Source organism: Papio anubis, chromosome 1 (assembly GCF_008728515.1).
Source record: "Papio anubis isolate 15944 chromosome 1, Panubis1.0, whole genome shotgun sequence".
Classification (NCBI taxonomy): domain Eukaryota; kingdom Metazoa; phylum Chordata; class Mammalia; order Primates; family Cercopithecidae; genus Papio; species Papio anubis.
This window is the reverse complement of record NC_044976.1, coordinates 90,944,989-90,960,210: the sequence shown is the minus strand read 5'-3', so window position 1 is coordinate 90,960,210 and position 15,222 is coordinate 90,944,989. Positions and strand designations below refer to the sequence as shown.

General features: G+C 38.0%; 2 protein-coding genes across 10 annotated transcripts in view; one reads left to right on the top strand and one right to left on the bottom strand.

Moving 5' to 3' along the window:
* RPAP2 (RNA polymerase II associated protein 2) overlaps positions 1–11,517 on the bottom strand; it is a 140,227-nt gene extending 128,710 nt beyond the window's left edge. For 5 of the 6 annotated variants that reach the window (XM_021944113.2, XM_021944116.1, XM_021944120.1 and 2 more), the window contains exons 1-6: positions 11,321–11,517; positions 10,231–10,276; positions 8,598–8,712; positions 6,133–6,231; positions 5,857–5,922; positions 2,885–2,973 (exon numbers count right to left, since the gene is read on the bottom strand). In XM_021944113.2, the coding sequence (XP_021799805.1) occupies positions 2,885–2,973; positions 5,857–5,922; positions 6,133–6,231; positions 8,598–8,712; positions 10,231–10,276; positions 11,321–11,393 (488 nt within the window). In that variant the 5' untranslated portion in view covers positions 11,394–11,517. The remainder of the gene's footprint in view (positions 1–2,884; positions 2,974–5,856; positions 5,923–6,132; positions 6,232–8,597; positions 8,713–10,230; positions 10,277–11,320) is intronic. The other variant, XM_021944133.2, reaches the window with a different exon arrangement.
* GLMN (glomulin, FKBP associated protein) overlaps positions 11,457–15,222 on the top strand; it is a 60,057-nt gene continuing 56,291 nt past the window's right edge. For all 4 annotated transcript variants that reach the window (XR_004176203.1, XR_650566.4, XM_017944668.3 and 1 more), the window contains exons 1-3: positions 11,457–11,562; positions 12,419–12,487; positions 12,910–13,035. Coding sequence is in view for 2 of the 4 variants with exons in the window: in XM_017944668.3 (XP_017800157.1) it covers positions 12,449–12,487; positions 12,910–13,035 (165 nt within the window). In the remaining 2 variants the exon portion in view is untranslated. The remainder of the gene's footprint in view (positions 11,563–12,418; positions 12,488–12,909; positions 13,036–15,222) is intronic.

Sequence of the window (15,222 nt, the reverse complement as noted above, 5' to 3'; positions counted from 1 at the left end):
CATCCAGATATAAAAGATACTGATACGGTTATACACTGACAAGTGTTATATGTAATTAAGAGCTATAGTTATGCTATACAATGAGGCAGATGCATATATATAGATTATTCACTGTTTCCTTCTAATCAAGTGGAATATAACAAATAGAATCCTGGTCTCATACAGATCACTAGTTTAAGAAATACACTTAATGAACGGGTTGGATTAAATCTCTCTAAGAACCCTTTTAGCTCTTTAATTATGATTCTTTCTTCTTTAATTCATTTTGTACACCAATATCAGATTAAATTCTGCTCAAAAACATTTGATGGCTCCCCAGTACTTGAGGGTTTACCACACTCAGTCTGGCCCTTTGTTATTTATCTATTGTTACCTTCTCGTTTCCCAAATTTCAAGTCAGCCAATGTTCAATATCCCAACCCATTCCCACAAGTTTATTTTCTCACTTTTGCTCACAGTTTCTCATTATGCAATGTCCTAACCTTGCTCATTTATAGGCCAGGTCCCCATTAAAGTCAACACAAATTTGTTTAATTCATGTTCTGCCATCCAGTGATTGTTAAATTCACAGGCTGGGTTTTATACTTGTATATGTGTATGTGTATGTGTGTAGCTTGCCAGGTACTAAGCACTTACTGCACAATTTGAATGTAAATTAAGTTGATTCATTTAGATTAGGGAAACAAAGGCTTTTTTGTTTGTTTGTTTTTGTTTTTTGAGACAGAGTCTGGCTCTGTCACCAGGCTGGAGTGCAGTGGCAGGATCTCGGCTCACTGCAACCTCTGCCTCCCAGGTTCAAGCAATTCTCCTACCTCAACCTCCTGAGTAGCTGGGACTACCGGCACGTGTCACCAAGCCCAGCTAATTTTTGTATTTTTAGTAGAGACGGGTTTCACCATGTTGGCCAGGATGGTTTCAATCTCTTGACCTCGTGATCTGCCCGCCTCAGCCTCTCAAAGTGCTGGGATTACAGGCATGAGCCACCGTGCCTGGCACAAAGGGCATTTTCATCTTTCTTTTTTAGTGAGGTAGTGAAGGGTATATAGCTAAGGTAGAATTTCAAGAACTGCAAATATAAAGTGAAAGGGCTTCCAGTTTTGGGGAAAAGTGAGCATTCTGAATATAGGACGGTAAGATTTTAGGAAAAGGTTAGAGGAAGACCTGTTTTACTTCATTTTATTTATTTATTTAATTTTTGAGAGTCTCACTCTGTGGCCCAGGCTAGAGTTCAGCAATATGATCTTGGCTCACTGCAACCTCCGCCTCCCAGGTTCAAGTGATTCTCCTGCCTCAGCCTCCCGAGTAGCTGGGATTACAAATGCCCACCACCACACTCAATTAAATTTTGTATTTTTAGTAGAGACGGCGTATCACCATATTGGCCAGGCTGGTCTCAAACTCCTAAGCTCAAGTGATCCGCCCACCTTGGCCTCCCAAAGTGTTGAGATTACAGGCATGAACCACTACACCAGGCTGGAAGACTTGTTTTAAATTAGCTAAAGGAAGTACCAATACCTATGCTTGAAGAAAACAGAGATGGCAGGAAAGGTAGTTTGGTAAATGGTTTTGAAACAGTTGAGGTAGATAATGAGGATGGCACAAAGGGTTAAATTTAAGATGTAGAGAAAATCTCTTTGGAAGCAAAGTTAAGGATAACTTGAGGAAACACTGGTTTCAGTGGGGAATAAAATATGTTGCTCTCAGAGGACTGGGGAAGTAATGGGCAGCTCTAGTGACAGAAATATTAAGAAAGGAGAAAAAGAATAAGTAAAAAATACTCTTAGCTTCCCAGTCATGTTGAACAATGCCAATCTTTTATTTTCCCAACAAGAAGGCTGACAGGCTGGTGGTGAAATGATGAACAATTTAGTCTTCATTACGTTTAACCCAATTATCAAGGGCGCCACAGTGTCACATTTTCCATATCCTAAACCACACAGGATTGGATTGGCAGGCAGAGGTGTCTGCCATCACACGTGCTGTCATCAGCATAAATGATGTTACTTGAATTGAGAGTGGTGTTATATCGCCTTACGCATCAGAAAAGACTTCAAGGTTTTCGGCTTTTTTTTTTTTTGAGTCAGAGCTTTTTAGTTAACCTGCATCTCATTATGTTTAGGCCATTAGTTTATTTAGCATAGTTCCTATCTTACGACAAGTAACACTGCCTTGTGTTGTTATGATACACTCTTTCAAACATGAATTTATTTTGGGCATTATCTCATTAAGCCTTTGATTGGAATTTCTAGGCAATGCAGTCATAACAATAACTTGTTACCTTTATATTATCATGCCATTTCACCCTCAATAATAAAATTTTCTTGACTTTAGCACCTGGTAAAACATTGCAAGTATTTAAATCATTTCCCAAGAGGCTAAACTCCAGCATTGCTCATAAACTTTTTGTACCAAAAAAAAAAAAATTACTTTTTAATTGTCTGTCTTTAAATTGATAAAATAGTGTATTGATTTTTATAAAGAGTAAATGAACCTGAACTTTTTAACCTTCCTCACAGCAGAGTTCACTTGGATCCTAAGACCCAGTAACTTCTGAAAAAATGTAACATTCTTCCTCCAGGATTATCATATTAACAGGATTCACAGACATAACTAGCATCACAGGGCACCGGAGTTAAAGTTCTGATTTAGCAATTAAAGCTAAAACAACAAACAAATAACATTTGTATGTATGCATTTTCTGATTTTAAGTGTAAAATCCTTAATAGCTATGCTTAAAATATAACCATTTCCCCATAATTAAAGTGTATAAAATGGTCACTTTTTACAGAAAACTAGACCTACTCTCAGCTAATCTCAAAAAGCAGAAACAAATTATTAGAATAGAATATATGAACAAATGTGTATACACAATGACTTAAATTACCTCTCTTCTTCTCGAACCCATACTGGAGTTTTGGGAATTTGTGCTTCAAAAAACTTAGATGCTTGATAACAAAAATTGCTGCAAAAAGACTGAAAAGAACATTATAAATCCAGTTTTTTTCTTATTGTGAAACATTACCTACATACAGTTGAGAGTATAAAACATAAATGTATAGTTCAAAGAATAAAATGGAAACCTATAGATCTACCACCCAAAGTAAGACATAACATACTGAACCTTTGAAGGCCTCTATGTGCCTTCCCAACTGCATCGCCCTCCACGTTCCCCAGAAGTAAGCACTATCATATATTTGATGTTAATCATTTCCTCATTTCCCTTCAGTTTTAGCACCTGTGTACATAACCCTATTAAAAATATTCAGTTTTTCCTATTTTTAAACATTTTTTTGAATGGAATAATACTGTTATACATTCTTATCTTACTTCATTCACTTATTAAATTTTTTTTTTTTTTAGGGACAGTGTCTGATTCACTGTAGCCTCAAACTCGTGGGCTCAAACAATCCTCTAGTCTCAGCCTCTTGAGTAGCTTGGACTACAGGCGTGCCACCACACTCGGCTATTTTATTTTTTTGTGGAGATGGGGTCTCGATTTGTTGCCCAGGCTGGTCTCAATCTTCTCTCCCTGGCCTCCTAAAGTGCTAGAATTATAGGTGTGAGCCACCGTACCTTGCTACTTCTTTTGTTTAAAATTACGTTTTTAAGATTCATTCAAGTAGTTGTAGCTTATAAATTTTCACTGTGTACTACATTCCATTGTGTTAGTGTATTACACTTTACCATTTATAGACAATTGAGTTGTTTTCAATGTTTTTGCTATCACTACAATGTTACTATAAACCTTTTTTGCAATTAAAAAATGTTTAAAATTGTGGTAAAATATACATCATATAAAATTTATCATCATAACCATTTTTAAGTCAGCACAGTGGCATTAGTGCCTTCACACTGTTGTGTAACTATTACCACCATTCATCTTTAGAACTCTTTTTATCTTACAAAACTGAAACCCTATACACTAACTTCCCATTCCCACCTCTCTTAATGATCATTCTACTTTCTGTCTCTAGTAATTTGACTTCTCTAGGTACCTCATGTAAGTGAAAGCATATAGTATTTGTCCTTTTGTGCTGGCTTATTTCACTTAGCATATTATTTTCAAGGTTCATCCACCTTGTAGCATGTGTCAGAATTTCTTTCCTTTTTTTAAGGCTAATATTCCATTGTGTGTATATACCACATTGTTTATCCAGCTATAAACATTTTTATATATACATGCTGGTGCATATGTGTAATAATTTTATTAGGGTTTATACCAAGGAATAGAAAGGCTTAATTACAGAGAATGTGCAAAGACTTCACCAGACAAGTGCCAAACCATTTCTCAAAAAGGTTGCACCAATTTTGATTCCCACTAGTTGCAAAAAGATTTCCTAATATTGGCCATTTTGTGGGCTGTGAAAACATAACTCAATGTGCTTTTATTTGCTATTTCTCTGATTACTGATAATATTGAGCATCTTTTCATATGTTTATTAGCCATTCAAGTTCCTTGTGTAAATTTTTCTATTAGTTTGTGTGTCTTTTTCTTATGATCATATATTCTAGATATGATTCTATGGTCAGTTACATGAAATAATAACATTTTGCTTTGTGGCTTCTCTTTTCATTCTTTTTTTTGAAACTTCTGACGAACAAAAATTTAACATTTTAATATAGAAATGTTTATCAGTTTCTCCTCTTTGGCCTAAAATTTTCCATCTTATTTTATAAAGTCTCTCCACCCCAAGTTTATATCTTCCCATATTTTTTTTTTTCTTTCTTTCTTTTTTTTTTTTTTGAGATGAAGTCTCGCTCTGTCGCCCAGGCTGGAGTGCAGTGGTACGATCTTGGCTCACTGCAAGCTCTGCCTCCCAGGCTCATGCCATTCTCCTGCCTCAGCCTCCTGAGTAGCTGGGACTACAAGAGCCCGCCACCACGCCTGGCTAATTTTTTGTATTTTTTAGTACAGATGGGGTTTTACCATGTTACCCAGGATGGTCTCGATCTCCTGACCTCATGATCCGCCCGCCTCAGCCTCCCAAAGTGCTAGGATTACAGGCTTGAGCCACGGCACCAGCCTATTGTCTTTTTTTTTTTTTTTGAAGACAGTGCCTCGCTCTGTTGCCCAGGCTGGAGTGCAGTGGCATGATCTTGGCTCACTGTAACCTCTGCCTCCCAGGTTCAAGCGATTCATGTGTCTCAGCTTCCTAAGTAGCTGGGACTACAGATGCGTACCACCACATTTGGCTGATTTTTGTACTTTACTTTGTAGAGACAGGGTTTCACCATTGCCCAGGCTGGCCTCCAACTCTTTGAGCTCAGGTAATCTGCCCACCTTGGCCTCCCAAAGTGCTAGGATTACAGGTGTGAGCCACCATGCCCGGCCTCTCCCATAGTGTCTTCAAAAAGAATCTACCTTTTACATTTATGTCTTTAATCTACCTAAAATTGATCTGTGTATACAGACTGAGATAGGCATCAATTTTCATTTTTTTCTATTTGCATAACTAATTGTGCCAGTATAATTTATTGAAAAATCCATCCTTTCTCTACTGATCTACAATACTCCTGCTGTCATATATCAAGTGTCTACATATGTGTTTAGTCTGTTACTGACTCTCTATTCTGTTCCATGATTTATTTGCCTAGATTTGTGCCACTATGCACTTTTAACTTTTAAATGTTAAAGTCTTAATTGAAGCTTAAGCAAAACAATTTTTAATACCTTGACTGAAATATTTACAAATAAAACCAAACTTTTAACACCACTATTTTCTAACCAGTAAGATTTTAAACAGTTTCTTTTAGAATCCTATTTAATATCATCAAAAATTAATTGCCATTCCTTGTTAGGATAGTGGTTAGTAAAGAAAAACAATTAATTGCCACGATGAAAGCCTTTAAACTCACCTTTCTTTCAGTAATATCATAGACTTTATTGGTCTTGGTAGAAATTTTATATTTCTGTTTTGGTACCTAAAGAAAAGAAAGTACAGCTTACAAAAGAATCCAAATAATAAACATCAAATTTATGTTACAAGATTAAGTAATCTACATATCATATCATTGGCCAATCCATGCCTTTAGTTCATGACCTTAGGTTTCATTTCTTATTCTTACAACAAAGTATTTTGCTAAATGAAAATAATAAAAGCCTATATTTAAGAAAAAAAATGAGTTACTTACAATTCCCAGCTTCTTCTGACATAAAGGATAACCACAGAGTTTGACAATAGAACGTTCATCCACGACATCGCTGTAGTGAGCAGGTGTAATGAACTTCCCCTAAAATGAAATGAGAGGGTTATTTCCTCCTAGTTTAATAGAAAAGTTCATTTATCAGCTCTGTAAGCCTCATCGATCTTACCTGAAAACACAGGGATAGCAATAGTACCTCCCTCATAAGTTAGATAAGTTAGAGGTTAGAATTAGAGAAGAAAATAAAGCAAAATCACTTAGAGAAGTGCTCAACATATAGTAAGCATTCGAAAAAAAGTTGTTATTAAAAAAAAGTCTGCCACAGTAGTCTCTGCATCTTTGTAGATTATATAGTTAAGTGAAATAATTCTGAGGCATGAGGAAGAAGTGATGCTATAGCTATACACAAGCTAAATGACAACAGTATCTTTTATTTTTAAAAAAACATTTAAAAAATTAACTAAATAACAAAGTAATAAAATATAATTTTACCTATTTTTTAAAGCATAATCTTTAACAACAATGTATTTCAAAAGTGTCATTGTGACTCCTGAACAGTCTGTGCAAAATTTTCCCACTTCTGAAAAATCTGTACAGAGTGGTGAGGTGATGGTTATAAGCTAACATCAAATAGTTTCCTTTGACATCTTCATGTTCAAATAATCTTGATTCTTGTTCTTAACTTTGAGATCTTTTAACAAATTTTTCTGTTTTCACAGGGACTGAAATACTTTTTATTGAGAGTGATATAAGTTTTATGTTTCAAATGAAGCATATTTGCTTTTGTCTTTTCTGGTGTCATCATATATGTAGATACTGATGCAGTTACCTGTGTCAATAAAAATATGACTTGTCATGTTCATATTCCTGTTGTAGAAAAAGATCTATGAACTATACTAAGAAGTGTTTTTGTAATAGAAGCTTTGAGTTTTCATTTGCCCTCTTAAGGATTACGAGAATATAAAAGAAATTTCCATTCAAAATTTTAATGTAGTGAAGCTGTTTAAAAATTTTTTTATTCTCAAATTTTTATTTAGACAGGGTCTTACTGTGTTGTCCAGACTGGTCTCAAACTCCTGGGCTCAAGCACTCCTACTGCCTTGGCTTCCCAAAGTGCTGGGATTACAGGTATGAGCCATCCTGCTTGGCCTAAAAAAATTTAATGTGGGCCGGGTGTGGTGGCTCATGCCTGTAAGCCCAGCACTCTGGGAGGCCGAGGCGGACGGATCACGAGATCAGGAGATCGAGACCATCCTGGCTAACACGGTGAAACCCCATCTCTACCAAAAATACAAAAAAATTAGCCGGGCCTGATGGTGGGTTCCTGTAGGTCCAGCTACTCGGGAGGCTGAAGTAGGAGAATGGCATGAACCTGGGAGGCAGAGCTTGCAGAGCCGAGACTGCACCACTGCACTCCAGACTGGGCAACAGATTCCATCTCAAAAAAAAAAAAAAATTTAATGTGGAACTTAATTCTCCTGTTTTATAGTCATAAATGATCTGTATTTCAGGTTTTTGAAATATGAAAATTGATGAAATTACATTGACAAAAATAATATTCTTCTGTTACTTAAAATAATACAACACAGAATATAGAAAACTGGAATTGCAATCATAGAACAAACTGAAGAAAATCAAGTGATATTAGCAGGCTGGTTAAAAGAACTACGACTAAGGGCAAAATATACTTGCTTTTTCTTTTTTTTTTTCTCCCCCATCCTCATTTTTCTTTTTTTCCATTTATTATTTATTTATTTGTTTTGAGACAGATTCTAGCTCTTGTTGCCCAGGCTGGAGTGCAGTGGCGTGATCTCAGCTCACTGCAACCTCTGCCTCCTGAGTTCAGGTGATTCTCATACCTCAGCCTCCCGAGCAGCTGGGATTACAGGCATGAGCCACACTTGCCTAATTTTGTATTTTTAGTAGAAACAGGGTTTCACCATGTTGGCTAGGCTGGTCCCAAACTCCTGACCTCAAGTGATCCAACCACCTTGGCCTCCCAAAGTGCTGGGATTACAGGCATGAACCATTGTGCCTGGCCTCTTTTTGCTTTTTAATTGACAATAATAATTGTATATATTTGTGGGGTAGTATGTGATGTTTTAACACATGTATATGTTGACCAAATCAGGCTAATTAACATATCCATTACCTCACATATTTATCCTTTATGGTGAGAATATTTGAAATCCACTCTTATTAATTTTGAAATATACATTACCTGTCATCACCTTGTTATGTACTTGTTATTTTTCATTAGTGCATTTTAAAGTCATTATACAAGGAATGCATGATAGTTGTTTATTTTAAAATGCATGAATTATATAGATTGTTATCTGCATCTAATGACTGAGAACAAATTCAAAGATTTTAATAATGCAAAGAAGTTTCATGTTGCACAGATTTAAAGATGTTATACTACAAAACTAATAATTTGTCAACTTAACACATACACACTCCATTAGGAACTCTTCTGTAATATTCTCTTCTAAAAGCTGTTCAACAATATGTAGAGCTTTTCTTTCAAATTCAATCTTCTTTCTCACAGCTGCTTCTAGTTCTGCTTTCCTAAAATTTGAAAGAGAAAGTTAATCTACTTATAAGCTTCATGTCCAATATTCCATTTTTTAAAATACAACACTAACCTAACTCACTATTTTGCCACTTAAATTTAAACATATTTAAAAAAATTTTTTGAATAAAAATATTTATTTCTTTTTAGTTGTAGAGACAAGGTCTCACTATGCTGCTTAGACGGGTCTCAAGCTCCTGGCCTCAAGTAATACTCCCACCTCAGCCTCCCAAAGTGCTGGGATCACCGGCATAAGCCACCATATCCGGCCAAATTTCTATTTTCTAATGCTGTTACTTTTGATCCAATACTTTTCAAAAAGGAAACAAGCTACTTTTTGCACTGCACATACAGAAATCTTTATATACTCTTTGTCTGGTTAATGTCTACTTAGCATGCAGGTCTCAGCATAAGGCTTTCCCTGAAAACTCACAACTAACCTCCTTGCCACCCACTTCCAACTAAATTAGACTTGATTATTCTTTCTCGTAACATCACAGCCTTTTCCTTCATAGTGCTTATCACAATTTGTAATTATGTGTTTATGTTAATTAACTAATTATTATTTATTCCTCTGTTCCACTAGACAAGAATTGTGTCTATTCTGTTCACCATATCTTCAGAGCCTAACACAGGTCTGGCATATCTTATACTCAGTAAATAATTTTTGAAAGAATGAGTAAATTAAGACCAAAGTCAATATAAGATTAATAAGTCTTCACAAAATGAAAATCATAGCTACATATACTTTTAATACCCTTCACATTCTATTCCTCTTCTAAAACTTTGTGTGATATGTGGTAATATCTTGCCTTTTGAGAACCAGAACTCGTACAAGATAGCTTTTTTTCTCTTTTTAAGACAGAGTCTCACTCTGTTGCCCAGGCTGGAGTGCAGTGGCGCGATCTCAGCTCACCACAAGCTCCACCTCCCGGGTTCACACCATTCTCCTGCCTCAGCCTACCGAGTAGCTGGGACCACAGATGCCCGCCACTATGCCCGGCTAATTTTTTGTATTTTTAGTAGAGATGGGGTTTCATCGTGTTAGCCAGGATGGTCTCGATCTCCTGACCTCGTAATCCACCCGCCTCGGCCTCCCAAAGTGCTGGGATTACAGACGTGAACCACCGTGCCCGGCCAGGACAGCTTTTTGATGAAAATCTGGACTTGATGTAACAAAGAACAGAAAAGGTTTCTTGGAGTGACAGAGAAACTTGGAGAGTGAGTCTCTGGCATATAAAGCAATAAAAGGGGAGTGTACATGAAGTGGTGAAAAACAAACACCTTCTACAGACACTCACGCCTTCACTAGCAGTCTGAGTGCTTAGTTTGGTTTTCTTAAAGCCTGGAGTAGAGGAATGTTAACAGTCTATGTGAGAATTTATAGGCCTTCCCAGATCTTTCCCTTCCCTCTCATGATAATTTTCTCTAAAAATAAAAAAAGTTTTAAAATTGGTACAAGTAATATGAGATAAGTAGATATGCCATTGTAGTTGTCCATGTAGCTGTCATACCTTTTAGAAGCATCTTCTTGTTTCAAAGTAGTTGTCTGTTTAGTACCTACAACAAAAATACAGTCATGTGCCACATAATGACATTTCATAAACGACGGACAGCATAGACAGCGGTCTCATAAGACTAAAATACTGTATTTTTACCGTACCTTTTCTATGTTTAGATATACAATTGCCTACAGTACTTAGTACAGTAACATGCTGTGCAGGTTTGCAGCCTGGGAACAATAGGCTGTACCATATAGCCTAGTGTGTAAGTAGGCTATACAATCCAAGTTTGTGTAAGTGCACTCTATGATGGTCACACAAGGATGAAATCGCTTAACAACGCATTTCTCAAAATGCATCCCCGCAGTTAAGCTACACATGGTGGCAGTAGGTCAGGCCTACACAAACACATTAGGTACAAGATAGATTCCTACACAAATAACAAACTAGACCAATTTTTCTTCTTTTCCACCTATTTTATGTCCAATCGTGTGTAAATCAAAATGAAATAGGAAGGGCAAGCAATTTGTTTTTGCAAATTGATTACTGTCTAATTTTTCTTGGTTAAAATGTATCTCTCTGGGGATTGAATTTTCTTCTGTATCACAGTTGCTTAATTAATCATTCCTGAAAATCTGAGATCTGGGTACTTTTTAGGGAAACCTCTCTCTCCGTCTGCCAAACGTCCTCTTTGGGAGAAGAGGGGAGTCCGGCACCTCAAAGAACCTAGCACCCAAGCAATCTGGAAAGGAGGACCGGTCCTAGGTTCAAGACCAGCTGCCAACGCTGCCCTAGTCACTTGCCGCGAACCCCGGGGACCCTAGGCCTGGGTTCCCGGCGCCTCCACTGTACTTTCTCTCAGAGGCTGGGGCCATGGCCCGCGTGAGGGAAATCTTGCAACACTGGCGTAAAGGGGTGAGGGCCGGCCAGGAGATCTTTCCCAGGGGGAGCGGACGGCGGTGGGAAGCTTTCGGCCTTCTCTACCTGGGAGGACCCCTCCCCTGAAGCAGCCTTTCAGGAGCGCCCGTGCGCTTCGGTTTAGAACTCGAGATCGGGGTCCAGCTTTCAGGGTCCCAAAGTGAGAAGACATCCTTGCTCCTACCTGCGGCTTTTCGAGAGCGGCGAGGAGCCCCGGCCTTGCGGCCGGCAGAACCCGGCCCAGTACAGTCCGCCATCGGGGAGAGTAGTCTGCGGAACCGGGACTAGCTCCGGCGTCTCGCCCCGAGGCCCCGCCTTCCTACGCGTAGCGCGAGGCGGGCCTCGCTGGCGTGGGGCGGGGCCAGAAGAGCGGGCTAAGTGGCCGGAGGAGGTGGCGGCGGCTGGGAGAGCCGAGAGCTCTGGCTGGTAAGTGGAGTAGTGGAGAGGTTCGGGGTGGCCAGGGCTCGCGGTTGGCCGTGAGCCGCGGCGGACTTGGTGCCGCGGGCCTACTAGGCCACGCGAGGTGGTGGAGCCTGCACACCTAGGCGAGCAGGAATCGGAAGACATGGCTTCCTCTGATGCCGCCCGCACGCGCGCTGCGCTGAGAACCGGGCTGACCCGCGCCACTACTGAGGGTTTGGGGCTGAGCCTTGCCTCCGGGAGAAGCGATGGTCTCCTCCTGAAGGCCGCCGTTGCCTTGTCTCCGTGTGATACAGTGATTTCACTAGCTGCATTGATCACTTTGGGTACTGCAACTCCTAGAGAGAAATGGGATGGAGGGCATCTGAATCTTCACCCCCTATAGATAAACTTGTGTTGCACCCCAATTTTTGTGAGGTGAGACATTAAAAAATCCCCTAATGATTAGAATTTTGATTTCAGGTCCACCTTTTGGAATTTTTTTTTCATAAAAGAAGTACTTTGCTTTTTAAAAGCCCTTTAGTTCGTATTTGCCTCGCCTCTTGGGAGTACTCGAGAGTTTTTTCTTTTTTTCCTTCAAAATAGCTTTCAAAACTGTGCTCCTAGAAAACTTAAAAGATGCAATAAGGGCTTCTAAAAAAACACTTTATTTTCTTAGACAAACATACTAAGATTCAGTAATAACATTTCAACCTTAGAACTTTACATTTTCTCCTAGCATGCTATTGGACCAAAAAACACAACAACAAAAACTTTCCATTTTCTTTATTGTATTTACTAATAATTTATCACACTGAAACATAACTTTTGAATACTTAAATGTAATATCACGGATATTTAACAGTGTGTTTTGTATTTGTAGATTTTAGCGTCGAAACTGGGAGAAATAGGAATGGCTGTAGAGGAACTTCAGTCTATAATAAAGAGATGTGTAAGTATTTTTTTTTTGTAAAATTAAATACCTTTCAAAATATGGGAAGGGCACAGATGGTTTTTAATTATATTTGTGGTCACTCAAATTGTTTATCTTCTTTAATCCTTGCTTTTTTTGACCTGTAAAGAACGTGAGTGGGGGAGGCAGATTGGATTATTTCTCCAGGTGACATACTTATCTAAATAACCTTTTACATTTTAATCCTGATCCTTTTCATAGGTTTCACTGGTACAGTAGATTTCAAGGTCATTTATTAAAGTATTTATTAGGGTAATCCTAATTTTGATACATGTGTTATTTACGTTACATTTACCTAGAATTTAAACAGATTTCCTTTTTTCATAGATAAGAAGTTACTGTATTTAATTTTTATTTACATACACATTTGTTCTTTTGTTTTTTGGGGGCTTTTTTGCCAGCAAATCCTAGAAGAGCAAGACTTTAAAGAAGAGGATTTTGGCCTATTTCAGTTAGCTGGGCAAAGATGCATAGAAGAAGGGCACATAGACCAGCTATTAGAAATTATTCAAAATGAAAAGAATAAGGTACGTACAATCTTGGTGTTTACTTTTCAGTCTTGGGAAGAGAATAATCACATGATGCTATTCATCCAGTCATTTATCCATCAAACATTTAAGAATCTACTTAAATTTTCACAGTAGGGAACTGAAGACAAAAAAAGAATTAGAAATATTCAGGTGGGGCGTAGTGGCTCACGCTTGTAATCCCAGCACTGTGGGAGGCCGAGGCAGGCAGATCACTTGAGCCCAGGAGTTTGAGACTAGCCCGGGCAACAGAGTAAGGCCCTGTCTCAGAAAAAAAGAAAAGAAAAGAAACAGTCATATACTTGAAGGTACTTACAATCTGGTCAAACAGATAAACATGTAAACAACTAACAATAATGAGGCAAAATAAATAAAATAAGTGCTATAGTTGAAGTAAAGAGTTTTTAGAAGAAACAGAATTACTTCTGGTTTAGGGAGTCCAAAAATGATGTTCGGGTTATTAATTTACATTGAAAAATATACATATCAAGCAGGCTAAATATTCATTTTGGGTGATCAGCCCATTCTCCAGCCAAATGTGTATGGAAAACCAAATTTTAATTAAAACAGTATCTTATGTGCTTAGAATCAGAACAGGAGGAAAACTATATGTCATTATGCTAGCCAGTATCATCCAGTTACAATAGTTTGAGAAGTCCTCTACAATAGAAAAGGATCTTATTTGTGAATCAGGAATAACTTTTTCCTGGGACACTGTCTTGGCAACACCCTGCCAAATTTTGTGTCTTTGGATACTCCTTATAAGGAAGACTGCTATGGTTTGGTTCTGTGTCCCCACCCAGATCTCACCTTGAATTGTAATAATCCCTGTGTGTCAAGGGTGGGACCAGGTGGAGGTGATTGAATCAAGGGGGTGGTTTCCCACATGCTTCTCATCACAGTGAGTGAGTTCTCACGAGGTCTGATGGTTTTATAACCATCTGGCATTTCCCCTGTTGGCACTCAGCCCCTCTCCTGCTGCCCTGTGAAGAGGTGCCTTCCGCCATGGTTGTAAGTTTCCTGAGGCCTCCCTAGCCATGTGGAACTGCATGTCAATTAAACCTCTTTTCTTTCTAAATTACCCAGGCTTAGGTATTTTTTCATAGAAGCAGCGTGAGAACAGACTAATACAAAGACCATCTTCTTTCTAGGTACACAGTCTTTCTTCATTTGCAGTGCTACTTATTTATTAGAAGTTTCTTTCTCGATATCACAGTGTAGTCGTGTTGACCTGTGTTTCTCTCCAGGGCATCTTGATTGGATTTGGGGGATTCCTAAAACTTTTTAATCATTCATTATTATAGCATCTCTTAGTTCAAATGGCTTATACCCTTCTTATTTTTTATTAAAATAATTAGGAGATTTTATTGTTTTTAATATATATTTATGATAACTTTGTAACCCTCAATATAATAAATTTTATGTTTTTTAAACTCTTCTTGATTTTTTTCTAATTGCGTTCTCAGAGGATAACCTTCGAAAGTACTTAGCTTTTAGCTAATAATAATAAAATTAATAACTAATATTTATTGAGTATTTACATGTACCAGATGCTGTCTTTAGTCCTTTACATTTATTAACTTAGTCTCTCCAAAATCTCAGAAAGTAGGTATTCATTTTGACTGAAAGGTTAAATGACTTGCCCAAAAGTAAGTCAGCTTTTATGTAACATCCAAGATTCAGACCTGTGTAGCATGGTTTTGGAGCTCCTAACTACTCTGCTCTACCGCTGGTTAGTGCTATATGGCATATGGTTTTAGGGTAGAATACAGGGGATTGAGAGGGTGAGGCATCAAAAATGACGGGGTTTCTAGCCTCTAAAAGGATAATATATGGTATCAAACAGAAAAAGGCAGCCTAAGTAGAGGGAAAAGTTTACTGAAGGAACAAGTGATTTGACTTTTAGAAATTTTGAGTTTAAGTACAGCAGTCAATTGGAAAATAGGGTTTTGAGCTCAGTAGATACAGGAATTAAGATGTAGATCTCTGAGACACATATCTGTGAGACTTTAATTATGTAAAGATTGGGTAATTGAAGCATTGAGGGGTGAAAAAAAAAACAAGAATTTACCTGAGTTCACAGAAAAGAGGCTGAAGAGAAGAGGCCCAAGATCCCATCTTGAGGAATTTAAGAAACAGAGAGAAGAGGCCTGCCAAGGAGATGAGGATCAGCATCACATCTATGAG